The sequence below is a fragment of the Zonotrichia leucophrys genome, chromosome 3, assembly GCF_028769735.1.
Source record: "Zonotrichia leucophrys gambelii isolate GWCS_2022_RI chromosome 3, RI_Zleu_2.0, whole genome shotgun sequence".
NCBI lineage: Eukaryota > Metazoa > Chordata > Aves > Passeriformes > Passerellidae > Zonotrichia > Zonotrichia leucophrys.
Genome location: NC_088172.1, coordinates 89,145,915 through 89,162,605, shown reverse-complemented (window position 1 = coordinate 89,162,605; position 16,691 = coordinate 89,145,915). Strand labels below are relative to the sequence as shown.

The following is a 16,691-nucleotide window of genomic DNA, read 5'->3' as shown; positions in this document are numbered from 1 at the left end:
TTATAAGGTTTATAGAAGGTATTTCATTTTTTTAAGTCACAGTGCAGTCACTGACTACATTTGGTTTTTCCAAAGCATGAAGTAGCTACAGCCAATAGCTCCTCAAACTCCTTGTTTTGCTGGGAGAAAATGCCTCCAGACATAATAGCTCTGACTTTGATGGAACCGTAGGGAGGATGAAAACAATCCAAAAGCTCTGCAGGGCAAGGCTGGGTGAGCACCAGAGAAAGCAACAGATTATGGGCTCTGCACTGAGTTTATCACATTTGCTGCATGACAAAGTCAAGTTAGATAGGAACAAATGTAATCAATCCCTCAGACTCCAAGACAAAACACAGGGCACCTCCTCACCCCAGTGGCTTATTTTATTTTTCAGGTTCTTGATGCAGACAAGAATCTGTGCCTCCTCCAAAGAAAAGGAATAGGGGTATGAAGAGCTGGCAAAGAAGAAGAGAACCAGATATTAAGGCTAACTGTAGCACTGCAGTGTTACATAACCTAAAGCTTGAGAGTAATCAGCTCAGTGACATTGCTGTGAGACCAGGAACATAATAATAATAATTAGATCTGACAATTCTGGTTCTTCTGTGAAGACTTCATGTCTGCAAAGCTCATGGATCCCTTACCATATATTCCTCTGTATGGAAGTATAATGCTCAGAATCAAGTAAGATAAAGACGATGAAGACAGACAATTTACACTGATGACATATTAAATCTGTACCTACAATAAGGGTGTACTTCTTTTTAGCACTCAGAGAGTAGGAAGCTTGCAACATAAAACACAAAGCTGTATTTTCACAGAAATGTGGTCATTCAGGTATCATTCCTTATAAGCAAAATTGCAATATTTAACAGAGTCCATTTATAATAGGATGGAATTGATACTTTACAAATAATTAGAGAAAATATGTACCATAGAGATGTTTAATATTTCTTAGTCTTTCCATGGTGTTTTGTTCCACCTAGGCCTGTTCTCTCCTTCAGTATGGAAGTTCCCAAGGCCAAGAAGCATTTATTCAACTTCACTAACCCATGACATACATATTAGCATTTTAATTATTATTGGTTATTTTGAGCTTTTAGAGGCTGAAAAAGCAGAAGTCCAATGCAGCATCAAATAACTACTGCAGCAAACTACTACTAAAATAATTTAGAACTAAACCTTTCATTTATTTCCATTGTATCTCCAAATCCTGCAATCAACTTTCGGTGACCTCAGTAAAACCCCTTTTTGTATTCATGGAGCACATCGTGCATACAAACAGTAAAGTAGGTTAAATGGCATGAGTGGATGAATTACATAATACATTTATTGTCTGATACAGTAGCATATGCCATTAAAGAGATTCTTTTAACTTAAGTCTCTTAGGAGAAAGGGGGTGGGATTTTCAAAGCCACAGCCCTGTGACACAAGCCCTGGCACACCATGTTTAGATACCCCAAAACACAACACCAAAAAGTATTCCAGTCTCACATTGTTATTGATTTAACTGCACACCCTCAGTCGCACCACCTTTTATTTACTGCCAATGTCATATACATTAAATGGCTCTGGTCATATAAGTGTACACACAAGAAACTCCATCAACTGTTTTAACATTTGATTTTAACATTGATTTTCTGACATCAATAAAGAATGGAAATAAACTTGTAGTTTTGCTCCATTCTAGACCTATCATCTCACAGTCTGGGTACCATATATAACAGATACAATATTTTACTAATTTTATAATCTTCCCAAGTTGTATGTTAAACAGTATATTTAAAATCTTTTGAAAGGTAGTTTTCCAGCCTCTGTATTTTCTATTAGGCTTAGAGATTTGCCCAAAAGAAAACAGAGCCCAAAATGTTCAGTTGCATTGTTCCTGAGAAAGATTTCTTAGCATACTATTTACTTGTACAGGAGAAAAGGAAGTATAGCTGAGTAAGACACACTTCCTAAACTGGAAGAGAAGCCAACCTTGAAGACAGAGCTGCACATGGCAGTCTGAATTCTATCACAGCTCTAATGATGGTAACTTGGTCATTTTTGAACCCTCACGTATTTTGCACTCATCAAGCACCAGCAGTATGCCTATGGATTCCTGGATCCAGTGAATGCTGAGATATTCACAACCTTCAGTGACTAACAGCCATAACATAACATACAAACATTAAACTAATTAAAGTAATTAAATGAGTCATAACAGCTCAGCATACCAATGCACTGCATTCCTTTTTCAAAACCAAACCAAACTTGTCCTAAACCAAAGCAAAATTCTGCATCACAGTAGGTTCCATGTTAAGGCAAAGCCACTGGCTCACTCTGTCCATTCTTCTCTACATTGTACTAAAAAGACCCTAAATCATACAGCCTCAACACTGCCACTGCATGTATTGTAATATTTAACAGACTCCTCTGATAATCCTAGGCTGGAAATTGCACAGACAAATGACAAAAGCAAGGCCTGCACTATGAAACAGAGATTCTGCATCAGGCAGGAAACAAGAGGAAAACAGGAAAAGGCAGAGGGAGACAGGGGAGTGACACTGCAGTCAGGAGAAAAGACATCAACAATAAAGCAGAAACTTAACTAATGCAAATTCAGCAAATTACAGACAGCAGAACAGAGGCTGAATGTGTCCAGCTTGTAAAAGTACTGAACTTCCTCATGGTTACAAGCCATTTTGAGAAATAAAGCTCATTCCATTGCCTCACCCCAAGTATCCTGTTCAGCAACACGAAAATGATGCAATACGTGACACGAAGCAGCTTCAAGGGGTCACCTAAACCATCCCAGAGCCACAGAGAGAAATTAGCCACATCCAGCTCAGCCATGGTCACTGTCTAATGCTGTCTTAAAACCACCAACCATGCAGACTCCCCAGATCCTGGTGGCACCAAGACTACAGTACATCACTGCTTTTATTTTTCTTTTATTTTTGGAAAATTCTACAATAATCTCCACAGTGATGCCTTTGCCCAGCAGTCTATCACCCTACAGTACATTCACTTGTATTTTTTTCTAATAGAAATACTTCTAGCTTACCCTGTAATCGCAGTTATACAGTATTTTCATAAAAGACATTCCATGTTTGAGTTTGACATCATTTTGACAGTCTGTTATTTCATTGTGTGCAGCTAATGGCACTTTTTCATATAACAAATATAAAAGATTTTCCACATTCTTTAATGTTGATGTTGATCAATTGAGTTCTTTTCTCCATCTTTCTAGTTACAAATAGATATATAGATCAGTTAAGATTAGCTTTTACATTGTGCGGGACATAATTTTCTCCAGTTGAAACTGTTTGAAATACTCAATGGTGTTGTGATATTTTACTTTAGAATTGTATTGCACATCACAAATGCAATATACATATGCAGTCCAAAGATGAGCCAGTGATGCCGCACAAGATCTGAGGAATTTAAACTTAGAAACTGTGAAATTCTTCAGCACATGCTCAACACCCTCACACTGCAGTTAAGAGGACTTCCCTATCATTCTAAGTGACAGCTTAAGTATCTGAATAACTCTAGGCCTCATCATTTTTTATTTTCAGAGAGTCCTTTTTCTGAAGACAGAAACTGATCATATAATAATTGTGATACCTGAATTAAAGAGCAGCTAGGTGCTTTACAGCTGGAACTCCCACTGGTCAACTACACAAAACAGAGCTGGACGGGGCTTTCAGTGAGCAGTTAAATCCAGCAACCCTCTCTAGGCAAGAACAGAGTCTACAAAAGCCAGGGACAACAAAAGTAGGACCCCCTCAGATTCAGTTTTAAACAGGCAATCACAGGGAATGCAGCAATCACTGTCTGCAGTGACAACAACCATGCTACGTACATAGTAGTCACAAACCAAACTTGATGCCTCACTGAATTTCTGATACATTTCTTTTGACATTATCACAAAAGCAATTTAATGACCTAAAGACTAGCTTATCCTCTGCATTCTGTAGGCAGAGGAGTACCTCCTTACTTATATAAGCATTGCAAGAAGGGCAGAGTAGTAGGAAAACCTTTTTCCTCACTTAACAGACACTTAAATCTCCTCTTTGTAGCCCTGATGATTTCTCATTTGGAATTACACAGTTCGTACACCATATGTAGCATATTTCCTGCAATTATTTATCTGTGCCCTGCTGCCTGTATGACCCTTTCTCTTTCCATGTCTGAAGTGAGGTTGAATACCTTCCCAGAAACAGACTCTGTGTCTGAGTTTTCTTGTTGTTGTTTTTTTTTTTAAACACTGTGCTGTGACCTCTGCTCCTTCTTTCTTCTTGTGTTCTCAGATAATAAGCACATATATTTCAAGAACGACCCACCAATATCTGCAAAGGGTCCAATGATCACAGAAGAAAAATGCCCATTTAAGCATTAAATTTTCTCAGCGATAAGACACACACAAGATCAATTACCAGATGACATACAGATGACTCAAGTTCCCTCAAAAAATTTGTCGTTTTTTCTTGCAATGCTGGTGAGCTGGCTTAATTATGAATTAGAAACACAGAATTTTCAAAAACTGCCCTGAGCTGTGTGGGAAAGCAATATAAATACAGTACAAGATGATATCAACCTGAAAAACAGTAACAGTAGCTGGTAACAGCACCAGAAGCGGCTCCCCACTGTGAACAGGTACAAACTCTTGGAAACTCTTCCTGAAACACACTGGATAAAGCATAAGACAACTTACATCAGAAGTGATAACCCAGGGATCCATTCGTGGAAGTCACTGCCTGTTTTCTGCACAACATGCTACACTTCATCAGGACGGCTGAGACAAAACTTTCTTCAGTACTTGTGTGCAGTGCAGCTTCAATGAATAGTGTGTAGGTTTGAGGGTAGGTTGGGGGTTTTTTCAGTATTGGAAAGAAGACATTTCCTCCCATGAGTTTTCCTTGGCTGTTCAATATTTAATACAGATACTCAAGCAGAGCTTTTAGATTACCTAATGCTCTGTTTCATATCAAAAGGTAACACTGATGCAGGTGTAATGCTGCCCTGTAGACTCATAAAATTATGGCAGCTCCAAATTTCTCCTGAACATAATCCTACCAGAATACCAGCACCATGACAACAGATATCACAGCAAAATGCTAAATAGATTTTACTGGGAAGTCTGTCAACCTCTACCATCTGCAGCATGTATTTACATAAAAGAGACAAAAACATGAAGGGTTTTTTGTCCCGCCATTCTGCCATCTCTCTGTCATAACACACACAAACCTCCCGGCATGGCAGAGAACTGGATGATGAACCTGAAGCCTCCATCTAAGATTTGAGAGAGGATGTCAAGTCTTAGGCATTACATTAATTTATATCATGCTTAGCTCCACAGAAGTCAAAAGTTTTGTATGATTCTGGGATCACTGCTGTGGTGAACTGTAAAAACAGTGCAGTTTTTCCCCTTCACCCACAGGATCAACAACAGGATTACAACAGGGAACTGGTCAAGTGATGGCCCCTTCTTCTCCTGCTGTCCTTCTGCTTTCAGGAGCAAACAAGCTTTCTTCTAAGATGGAAGAAGCATCTTGGGATACCTTCCAAGCTTTTTTTTTTTTTAACCAGGAAATGTGGGGCATGGAGCAGGAGGAAAAATGCCAAGAATTGCCATTTGAAAAAACCTAATTGTTAATTTCTCTTATTGCTCTACTCCAGGGACAGAATGTTATTTGCATTCAGTAACAGAAGGCTGGAGAAAAAAGTTACACCTCCATAGCAAATACAAAGGTCTGAACAAGGGAAAGCTCCAATGGCTCCTAGTCCTTGTGTCCCCAGAACACTGCATTCCACACTGGCTGGAGAACTATAGAGAACTGAAGAAAACTGGGTTTTCCTGATCTTATCAGGAAGATTTTAATTTCTGCAAAGGGGAAGATTTGTGCTGACACCTAAGAGAGCAAGACAAAAGGCTCCACCTTTAGCCCAGCTCAGACCTGTCACTAATGCCCTGGAAAAGGCCCTGACGATTGACATACATTGTGCTGCCATTGCTAAGGGCTGCTGTGCTGCTTCTTCCCAAGCTGTCATCCATCCCCCTTTCTCCCTGTTAAAGAGGAGCCATGGATGAAATATTAAACTCTGGCAGCACTGGACAACCCCTGCCTGGGAGTGGGGCAGAGGGCACTTCTACATTCACAGGTTGCAAGGGTCCAATCACAAGTAAGCTCTGAGATTTCATCCTGGGGCCTTTGGGGTCCAATCTGGCTAGCTCTGGATCCCTGGCCCCACTCAATCTCACGAGGACTAAAGTAAAAGACGGGAGGCGCTCTTTCTCCTCGGGATGACCATCCCATGATTTATTGTGGAACTCCTCTAAGAGGGTCAGGGAGAGGTAAAAAGAGGTCAACTGTGTGATGGTGGGAGATTTTAAACCCAGACAAAGGGGGGTGGAGGAGAGGAGCCACAGCCAATGGGATACAAGTGATGGGAAGGGCAAGGGGAGGAGTAACCTGAGGAGAGACCACCACCACAGGGGCTCTGGGGAAAAACAGAACAAACCATGTGATACAAACATACTATTCAGTGCAAAATACTAAACCCAGTGCAAGTCAGTCACATTAAGGGGGCACATTAAGGATCTCAGGCAAGGAAGGAGATGAAAGATTTTGATTTATTCAATTAAAAGCTAAACCCTCTGCATTTACAACCCCTTTCTTCTCCTTGTTCCATGAGACAAGCAGTTTGGGAGTACTGCTAACCATGGGCACCTGGTTAACTAGTCCTGGAAGAAGCTCCGTATCCACCCTCCTCAGATTCCTGGATCAGCACAGCCAAGTCTCCCTTTCTAATCCCTTTCTGAAATGTAACAACTTACATCACTGGGATGTTTCTTTCCAAAGAAATCATCATCTAAGCGCCAAACCCACTCTCAGTGGAAGATTGTCATTTAACCGTTCCTCCCTCGATACACATATTTATTCTCCCCATAGCAACATAGATCCACTAGCACAGAGATATCAGTAATGGGACTCAGCTCTTCCCTATATATTTGTCATGGCAAATGTTCGACACTGGCACAATGGCAGTGTCCCCATGAGAATACCCTCTCCCTGGTGTCTGCTGTGAAATGTGACCAGGAATAAGCAAAGCAGGCTCCTACTTAGAAATAAAGAAAACTTAATTAACTAAACTACAGAAACGAAAAAAAAACAACAAGGAAAATGAAAACCTTACAAAAGCACTTTCCTCCTCCTCCCCGCCAAAATTCGTAACGCAATACATTCTCCCAAATCACCAACTCTCAGTCCAGCACCACTCTTTAGAATACTCAATCCTCAGCTCATGAAGAGGAGAGGAGTCCTTCTTGCACCATAGGCTTCTCCTGGAAACACCGTTGAAACCTTGCGTGCTTCCATGTCACTCAGCACCGCCCAGAAAGTCCTTTTGCCATCGTGACATCTTCCTTCCATGCCCAGTGCTCTCACCACTGTGCATGGACCAGAGCTGCTTCTAGGGTTGTCTTTTAAGGATGCCTTGTCTCACTCCAAAAAAAAGGCACAGTCTCTCCTTCGGGACATCTGCCCTCCCAAATTTTTGCACCCCCTGGGGCCGAGGGGTACCCACACTGAACCCTCCTGGTTCTGAGGTACTGCCTCCCCCTAAATGCAGTCTCTGTGTCACAGGAAAAAAAAAAAAATGGTTCCGTCTATGGCCACACAAGAAAAGTCCAGCCAAAAGGCCACTCCATCATCTCTCCCCCCACTCAAGAGTCTTCTCCACTTCCCTCGGGCCTATCCCTTGTTATGTCATCTCTTATCTCTCTTCTCATTCAGCTCCAGGAGGATCAGCATCTTTGCAAGGTTTCTATCATGCAGGAAAAGGGTTAAAAATTTCAGTCTCTGCCTGTCCCAGAGCTCCTGCACTCCCACGCTGCTCTGGCCAGGCACCTTCCTGCCGCACTCTGCCCTTCTCCTCCTGGGCTGGCCGCTATCAAATTCAGACGCCAGCTCTCCCTCTCTCTCTCCTGGCGGGGGTGGGGGTGGCTGCCCGATATCTCTTGGCGCTCCTCCACCCTTCCATCGTCAAGATCCGACCTTTTCCCACAGAAGTCCCAAAAGAGCTTGCCAGGGGTGCAGCTCTGGTTTTTAATCCCTGTGTGTTCTCAGAGGTGTGTCCGAACTTCTGTGGCTACACCAGGTGCCAATATTAAAATATAAGCACCTACTGGTAACCACAGCATATCCAAAAAAAAAACTACTTCCTGTCAATGTGAAACCATGACAATATTATAGCTTCTTTCCTGAGCAGGATTTATCTTGGCAGCTGTGTGGCAAAAGCGACTGTGTGGGAGGAAAATGATTTTATCTAAAACTTGGAAAAACCAAAATAATCTTTGAGAGAAAAAACTATGTTTCAACCATTCTCTTTCGTGGAAGACTATTTCTTAACAGAAAATAATCACCAACATCAAAAAATACAGAACTATTAATCAAAAAGGCAACAAAATTACCATTAATTTTTTCTTTTATTTATGTGACCACTTTTTAAAATGTTTACATAATAATATAGATGAGACCACAGCTGTATTTATAATACAGGAGACCAGAAGGTAAGTCAGCTTTGAAAGTAACAATTAAACTGTACTGGGTTTGAAGGGCAAGGTTTTAGCAGCAGTGCAGCTGCAGGGCTGGCTTCTGTGAGAAGCTGCTAGAAGCTTCCACCATGCCTGGCAGAGACAAGCCCTGGCAGCGCCAAAGACAGACTTGCCACTGGCAAGCCTAGGACAATCAGAAACTGTGGTAATGCCTCTGTGATAACACAATTAAGAAGAAAGAAAAAAAAGTTACTGTGCAGTTGCAATTGCCAGAGAAGAGTGGGGTGAGAACATATGGGAGGAAAAACTCTGCAAACACCAAGGTCAGTGGTAGGGCAGGAGTTACCCCAGGCACCAGAGCTGGGGGGATTCCTCTGCAGCCTGTGGTTCAGACCATGGTGAGGCAGCTGTGCCCTGCAGCCCATGGAGATCCATGGGGCTGCAGAGATCCATCTGCAACCCGTGGAGGAGCTGGGGGTGCCTGAGAAGAGGCTGTGACCCAGTGAGAGGCCCATGGAGAGAGGAGACCACGCTAGAGCAGCCTGTCCTTGAGGGACTGCACACCATGCAAGAGTGACCCCACTCTGCAGTGATTTGGGAGGACTGCTGCCCATGGGATGGACTCACACTGCAGCAGTTTTCAGCAGCTGCTTATGAGATGGACTCAGGCTGGAAGTTTGTGGAGAACTGTCTCCTGTGGGAAGGCCCCTAAAGTGGCATGGAGAAACAATTCCCCCCTGAGCAACCAAAGAAACCACAGGTGATTCAAAGGAATGGGGTTATGGTCAATGAAACTGACCATAACCCCATTCCCTGTCTGTTTACACTGCTGGAGTAGAAGGTAGAGCTGGGAAGGAGGGAGGGGTGAGGGGAAGGTGTTCTTAAGGGTTCATAATCCTGCTCTGATTTGGTTAGTGTAATAAATTTAATTCATATCTCTACCTACAGCCTGTATTGCCCATGATGTTTGATGAATGATCTCTCCCAATCCATATCTCAATACATGAACCCTTGATTATGTTTTCTATTCCCTGCCCCTCTGGGAAGGGGAATGACAGAGTGAACTGGCATGCACATGGCATCATCAGCCACTACAGAAGCAAATCCCATGGCTGTGTTTTCCTTTAACTGTGGTGGAGCACGAGAAGACTCAATTTCCCACCCTGCCTCTACTGTACTAACAAACAAGGCAATATGAAGTATCTCCGTATTTCTGACTCACCTTTCCAGGGCAATCACATTGATAAACATACCCCTAGCCCTCACTATTAAAAGCAAAGTTTGGTCTTACAGAAGCTGGTATTTCCCCTTACAGGGAAGACTCTCTAAAGGTCCCCTTGGTCTGAGGCTGTGTTGTGACCTGAACTTCTGAAGCTACGGATTTTGACGTCAGTGTGGATACCTGTTTCCACTCTCTCCACGCAGTACATGCTCCTCCATGTCCCACTCAGCTCATGGACTCTTCCACTCCCAGATCACTCAACCATCTCACTGACTCTGGGCTTTTGTTCCAGCCTCTCCCACTTATTCTCTCTTCACATTCACACTGATGCCTGGTCCCATACTACTCTGGCTCCTCACAGCTTTTCCACCGAGGGCCTTTATCCTTGCTGTCACCTCCTCCTAGCTGTCTGTGTCCATGGAGCATGGCAAGGGCTACTTTCCTGTCTGCAGCTCCAGGGAAAAGTAGAGCAGCCCCTTGACTGAAGTCTTCCAAGGACAAAAAAGCCTAATAGCTGACCTTTTGGTCTGAGACATTTCTGCTAAAGGAATAAAGAAATAAATGCATGTGAAATTGCAATTTCACATGAAGAATGCTGGAGATGTTGCTGCAATGCCTTAGCTCATTTAGAATTCCAGCTTAAAGATCTCAAAATAGTAAAGGGAATCCCTCCCCTCCCTGCAATTCATTTGGCACCAAAGGTATGTAAGCTAAAATAACAAAACAGAAGTGCACCTGGAAACCACAGAAATTTACAAATTATGCAAAAGAGTCAAAGCAAAGCTCTCCTGGAAGGTTCTCCATACCTCAAATAATGTAATTTAAACAAAAGAGCTTCCATTTGAAGCAGTTCAGTTCACTGTGGAATTTGCCACCTTGACAGTAAGGATCCCTGAAAGGACAGTACTGACAGCAAAAAGCCTCATGCACCTGCACTTTTTTCTTGAACAGTTCACACACTATGTGACAACACTACATGTACCTTCATCCACTGCCAGTACTGCTCCAGGCTTCAGCAATATGAATCTATTAAATAATGTTAAAACCATTGTATTTGAGAGGGTTCTCCAAAACAAAGAATAGTTCTTGCTGGACTTCTAGAAATTCAGTAACATTCCATTTCCACCTCCTTGACTGCAGTGATGTTTATCACACAACTGCCGTAATGTTTGTAGCATAGCTCCAAAAGATTTTGGTTCAAACATACAGTAAATTTTACACAACAAAGCATTTTTGAGCATTTTAAAAGACATGCAGATCATGAAAATGATGCAGTAACCTGTCTGCATAGTGCTGCAACATCTGTCTTAGACTCCTGAAAAGCTGACATGGATCCTCAAGGGACTTCCTTGATTAAAAAACATTAATTAATTGAGTGAACATCTGTGCTGTTTTCCAGCTAGTAACTAAAATTAGCTGGGCATTGTAACCTCCTTAAAAGTGAGAAGCATACAGAATAAGTGCAGTCCACTTTCTCACATTTGGGTAGGGCCAAGCAACTTTTTGCAGCAGCATTTACCGTAACGGTTCCTGAGTGATTTTCTAGCCTTTTGGTGGTAGTTTTCTTCCTCGCTAGCCTGAAAACAGGAACATTTTATTCTTGGCTTCACACATTAACATATTAACCATGACAGTGCTAACATTTGTTGCTAAGTAAAATTGATTGTAAATGGTCTAGAAAGCTGCCATTACATTTAGAAATTGCTTTTAGAGTTTGAAATTAAATACTGTCAATACAACTCATGTTTCCATTTATAGACAAATTTGACAGGAATTTTTATGGCTTCACATAGAAAAGAAGAAGGAAGACAAGACTAATTTTTTAATTGCTCTCAAACTGTATTACATAAAGTAACTGACCTATATGGTATCATAAGAGCTCAAGGACTATTCAACAGGACAGGCTAGATGAGAAAATGTCATTTTACACATGGAGATGAAACATTGCTTCATCCCCCTTCCATTTTCCAGTGCAAACCATGAAGTCAGAATTCACCCAGGCTCATCCTTTTTCTCATATTGCAGATATTCTCAGTTATTTAAACACAGCTTTATTCCCTGAAATCAAAGGAGGGAGCCACTGACATGCAGTAGCACAATGAGGTGGACATTATCAGGAAAAATGAGATTTCACAGCATGTGACAGAAGCCAACTGCAAGTATAGAAACTGCAAGTATCAGATAACTACAAAAGGGACCATCTCTGAAAGAGAAGGCAGATTCACTTAAGCTGCTCTTAACAGCAGTGCAGACACTTAGTCTAGAGGTATCAATGGAAGAGCCAGTCTGAAATTAGTACAGGAGTACTCAGACATTAGGCTGCAGTGAGAATTGGTGGTTTCCTACAAATATCATAGGTATTTGTAAAATTTTCAGAGACTTACAGAAATATTTATTTCCAAAGAGCATATGTAATGACTCTGACTTGTGTGCTTTTTCTCTTAAATTTCCTCATGCATTTTCTCATAAGTGACTTTACAAGATTGGGTGGTCCAGGGACAGGAAACACCTCAGGACATTTGCTTTAGTATCCACTAATTGTAGATTTTCCACAGTGATTTACTTTCTGATCTCTACTTAGTAAACCAAACAATGGAAGCCTGTGAATTTCTGTTCAAGGCAGGTTTGACACATCTCTGCCTTGTAATCCCTCATGCGTATGTTTCTCTTTAGAGAAGGGGACCAGGAAGAGGTACCCTAGAGTACCCAACTACTAGCATCCTGGGATAGAGCAATGGAGCAGGCAGCACCTGGAACCTATCTGGTTCCCTCACATGGCTCTCAACTACAGAAGTGACCAGCCATGGGCAACCTAATTGGACCTGGAATCACTTGAAATTTCTGTAGAAGCAGGAAAGTTAAGCTGGGAATTCATCAGATCTTTCTTGCTCTAGCATCACAACAATTATGATCTTATTTTACCTATTTTTCTCTTCTTCTCAAGTGTTTCATTGTCACAGGTGTTACAGTAACACAAATCTGGCAATCACATTCTGTCTGGAATAAAATGGTTTCACACTCTTCACCACTCTTCACAGTGCAGTGAATTGACATCTTAATGAAGGACTAAAAAATAATCTATTTGCTGTCAGATATCACTCCTTAGGCCGACCTACTTTCTTTGGGCAGTAAATATACTTTTTGTGCTACCTGGTCCAACTTCAGCCCAGTATCAAACCAGTGCATATAAGGAAAAAGAATTTGTCAGTGCCAGCTCATAGCTTTCTGCAAAAGGGACCGCCTTTTCCTGTCTGAGAGGTTTATGCTTCTGAAAACTAAGCAGACCGTTAACAGACTGCAAGCAAGAGCCTCTAAAAGAACTACTCAAGTTTGACAGCTTACACTTTCCTAGTAACTGGTATTATACTATTCCCTGAGAAGCAAGGAATCTATGGCAGTTGCTAAGAAAGTGCCACCATTCATACCACAAGGTATTCAGAGCTGAATAACCCATGGGTAGCAGGATTCATGGAGAGGACAACCAGGAGATGCACCTCAGATGTCTTCTCCCCACATTACAGAGTGCACAGGGATGTCCTGGAGACTATGGCATCACTGAGTCTTACTGGAGAGAGGACACATCTCAGAGAACGTATGACTACTTCTAACAGTGAAATAAAAATAAAAGCTGAGGCTATTTGGGAAGTGTATGCATACAGAAGCCAGCAAGCTTAAAACAAGCATTGGGGAAAAAACCCCATAATCATAGCCATAGATCTGATCATCACCCTGATCACATAAAAAAATGGTCTGTGTAACAAAGAAAAAACACTTACCCTGGAGTCCTTTTCCAGACGAATTTTGTGTTGAAGGCTGTGTCTTCTCCTGGCTTTAGCAAGACCATTGTGATAAAAAAAGTATCCAGATTCTAAAAAAGGGAGCTGAGGAAGAAGAGAGGAAAAAAAAAAATAATGGAGCTATTGGCTGTTAATAAGAATGACAAAAAAACTTTTACCTGTGAAGTGATTCAGGAATCTACAACAAGACTTGTGAAGAGTAATACCAAAGAGCCCAAATCACTCTTGAGAATGCCACTTTTAAGTTATTTTTGAGAAGTGCACCCAGCAGCATTAAAGTTGTTTGCTACAGGTTTGCAGTGCATAACTTCATTTGGATGCACTTGGTACTCTTTCCACCTTAAATTTAAGGTCAACAGTGTCAATATTTCTGACAGACACCCCAGATCCCAAGAGGAAGCATTTCTTATTTCCTGAAAAAGCCAGAATACAAGAACAAAATTAACTGCAAAAGATTTGAAACTCCAGAGAGCATCTCTCACCAAAAGAGCCTTATATAAATACTTTGCTGAGCTGCTGTAACATACTCAAATTGACACCATAAGATGGAAGGCAGAAAGCAAAGAGAAAGCATATTTCACTTTCAGAAAAATATGATACTTGGAGTTTCTTCTGAGCACCCTGAAATGGAACACACAAAGCGTATCAGGAAAACAGCTCAGTGCTCAGGTGGGAACAGTGTTCTGCACCTTTAATGTCCAAGACATTTAAGGAGCAAGCAAACACCTCTGGAGGGTTTCCCAACATTAAATGCACTTCTCAGGACTGGCAGAGAGCAACTGGAAGGCTCACAGACATTTAGCTTTTAGAAGGCTAAAAGACATAGTGTTAGGAGAACACATTGCATTTCCAGCACTTAATTAGGAAGCTCCACTTGAATCGCAAGTGATCAGTTCTTTCCCCATTTGAACTTATTAGGTACACTCTAGTTGAACATTTAAATCTAAACAACTAACTGCACATTTTTAAACTAAGCTAGTCGTTGTAAAAGTTGGAAAAAATGGTTAGGAAGTTACACATTAATGCTATGAATACTTCAACTTCAAAGGTTTGACTACCCTGCCTGTAAAATACCTTTCTAAAAGAGATATTCTAGAACAGCTATGACAGCCTGTTCCTTTCCTTTTTATTATCTGTACTTCATGATAACATAAACATCTTAGCAGGAGATCAAAGTTCTTTACTGAAATACCAAGGATGACGTCTAGATAGAAAAAATGTTGAGAAAACCTGGGCTGAATACAGGTAGCGGCATCATGCTGCCATAAAACAGATTCTGTTCCTGTATACACATATATACAGTGCATAAATATAAATCACCTTCTATGAAATTACTTCCTGTTTCAGTCAATCTATCACTATATCTGGTACACTTCCACAAACATACTTTACTATACATGGAAAGCAGTGTGGGAACAGAAGATGGTGAATTCTGAAAGTCTAAAATCTCGTAATTCCAAAAATGAGTAAGCAAGTTTGGATTTTCTTTTTCTTCAAAGTATTCCTTTGTGTTAATTGAAACATTTACTATCAATGAAATGAAAGCATTTAATTTTCATGTTAAAATTCCACTCTGTATGATATATAAGCATGAAGTAACTTTTTAAAAAAATCAAAGCATTCTGCTCCGATAAAAAAGACCTCTTTTAAAGTGTTTATGAAAAGTTAAGGAGATTTCATCAAAATCATTATGGTTCCCTGGAGCTGATCTGCATGGCTGACTGGAAAGCTTTTCTGGGTGAATAATCAGAGTATTTAGCTTCAGCTCCACACACTTGTGAAAAATACAACAGATGAGGTAGAAGGAGAAAGAAGACTATGAAACCTCACAGTAAAGGCCAGCAAAGTCTCCTGCACTTTGTACATATCCTCCGAGTCAGAGCTATTGTGCTGGTTTGACCAGGAAGTGGAATTCTGGGATGCTGTGGTTCAACCAATGGGTGCTCAGATTTTGACATTGGCACCTGATGTGGCCAGTGGGGTTTGAACACACCTCTGAGAACACACAGGGGTTAAAATCAGAGCTTCCTCGCTGGGAGTTTCCCTTGGGACTTCAAGGCAAAGAGGTTGGATCTCCCTTCCCCCATCAGCTGCTGCTGCTGGGCAGGGGAGGGGCAGCCCTGCGGTAGGCCTGGTCCTGGACAGAGGTGGAGGTGAGGAGGCTCTTGAGGACGGAAGGGTGGAGGAGCATCGGGCAGCCACCCTGCCACGCCAGGAGAGAGAGAGGGAGAGCCGGCGACAGAATGTGATAGCAGCTGGCCAAGGAGGAGAAGGGGGCAGTGCAGCGAGAAGGTGCCTGGCCAGAGCAGCGTGGGAGTGCAGGAGCTCTGGGACAGGCAGAGACTGAAATTTTTAACCCTTTTCCTGCATGATAGAAACCTTGCAAAGATGCTGATCCTCCTGGAGCTGAATGAGAAGAGAGATAAGAGATGACATAACAAGGGATAGGCCCGAGGGAAGTGGAGAAGACTCTTGAGTGGGGGGAGAGATGATGGAGTGGCCTTTTGGCTGGACTTTTCTTGTGTGGCCATAGACGGAACCATTTTTTTTTTCCTGTGACACAGAGACTGCATTTAGGGGGAGGCAGTACCTCAGAACCAGGAGGGTTCAGTGTGGGTACCCCTCGGCCCCAGGGGGTGCAAAAATTTGGGAGGGCAGATGTCCCGAAGGAGAGACTGTGCCTTTTTTTTGGAGTGAGACAAGGCATCCTTAAAAGACAACCCTAGAAGCAGCTCTGGTCCATGCACAGTGGTGAGAGCACTGGGCATGGAAGGAAGATGTCACAATGGCAAAAGGACTTTCTGGGCGGTGCTGAGTGACATGGAAGCACGCAAGGTTTCAACGGTGTTTCCAGAGGAAGCCTATGGGGCAAGAAGTACTCCTCTTCATGAACTGAGGATTGAGTATTCTAAAGGGTGGTGCTGGACTGAGAGTTGGTGATTTGGGAGAATGTATTGCGTTAGGAATTTCAGTGGGGAGGAGGAAGAAAGTGCTTTTTGTAAGGCTTTAATTTTTTTTCCCTTATAGTTTTTTCCCCTCTTTTTCTTGTAGTTTAGTTAATAAAGTTTTCTTTATTTCTAAGCTGGAGCCTACTTTGCTTATTCCTGGTCACATTTCACAGCAGACACCAGGGAGAGGGTATTCT

The 16,691-nt window shown here is 41.9% G+C and overlaps 1 protein-coding gene across 3 annotated transcripts in view; it reads right to left on the bottom strand.

Moving 5' to 3' along the window:
• The window catches only part of PCSK2 (proprotein convertase subtilisin/kexin type 2), a 107,801-nt gene that overhangs the window by 73,961 nt on the left and 17,149 nt on the right, over positions 1–16,691 (bottom strand). For 2 of the 3 annotated variants that reach the window (XM_064709197.1, XM_064709195.1), the window contains exon 2: positions 13,526–13,630. The exons of the other annotated variant lie outside the window; for it this stretch is intronic. In XM_064709197.1, coding sequence (XP_064565267.1) covers positions 13,526–13,630 — 105 coding nt within the window. The remainder of the gene's footprint in view (positions 1–13,525; positions 13,631–16,691) is intronic. 3 annotated transcript variants of the gene reach the window in all.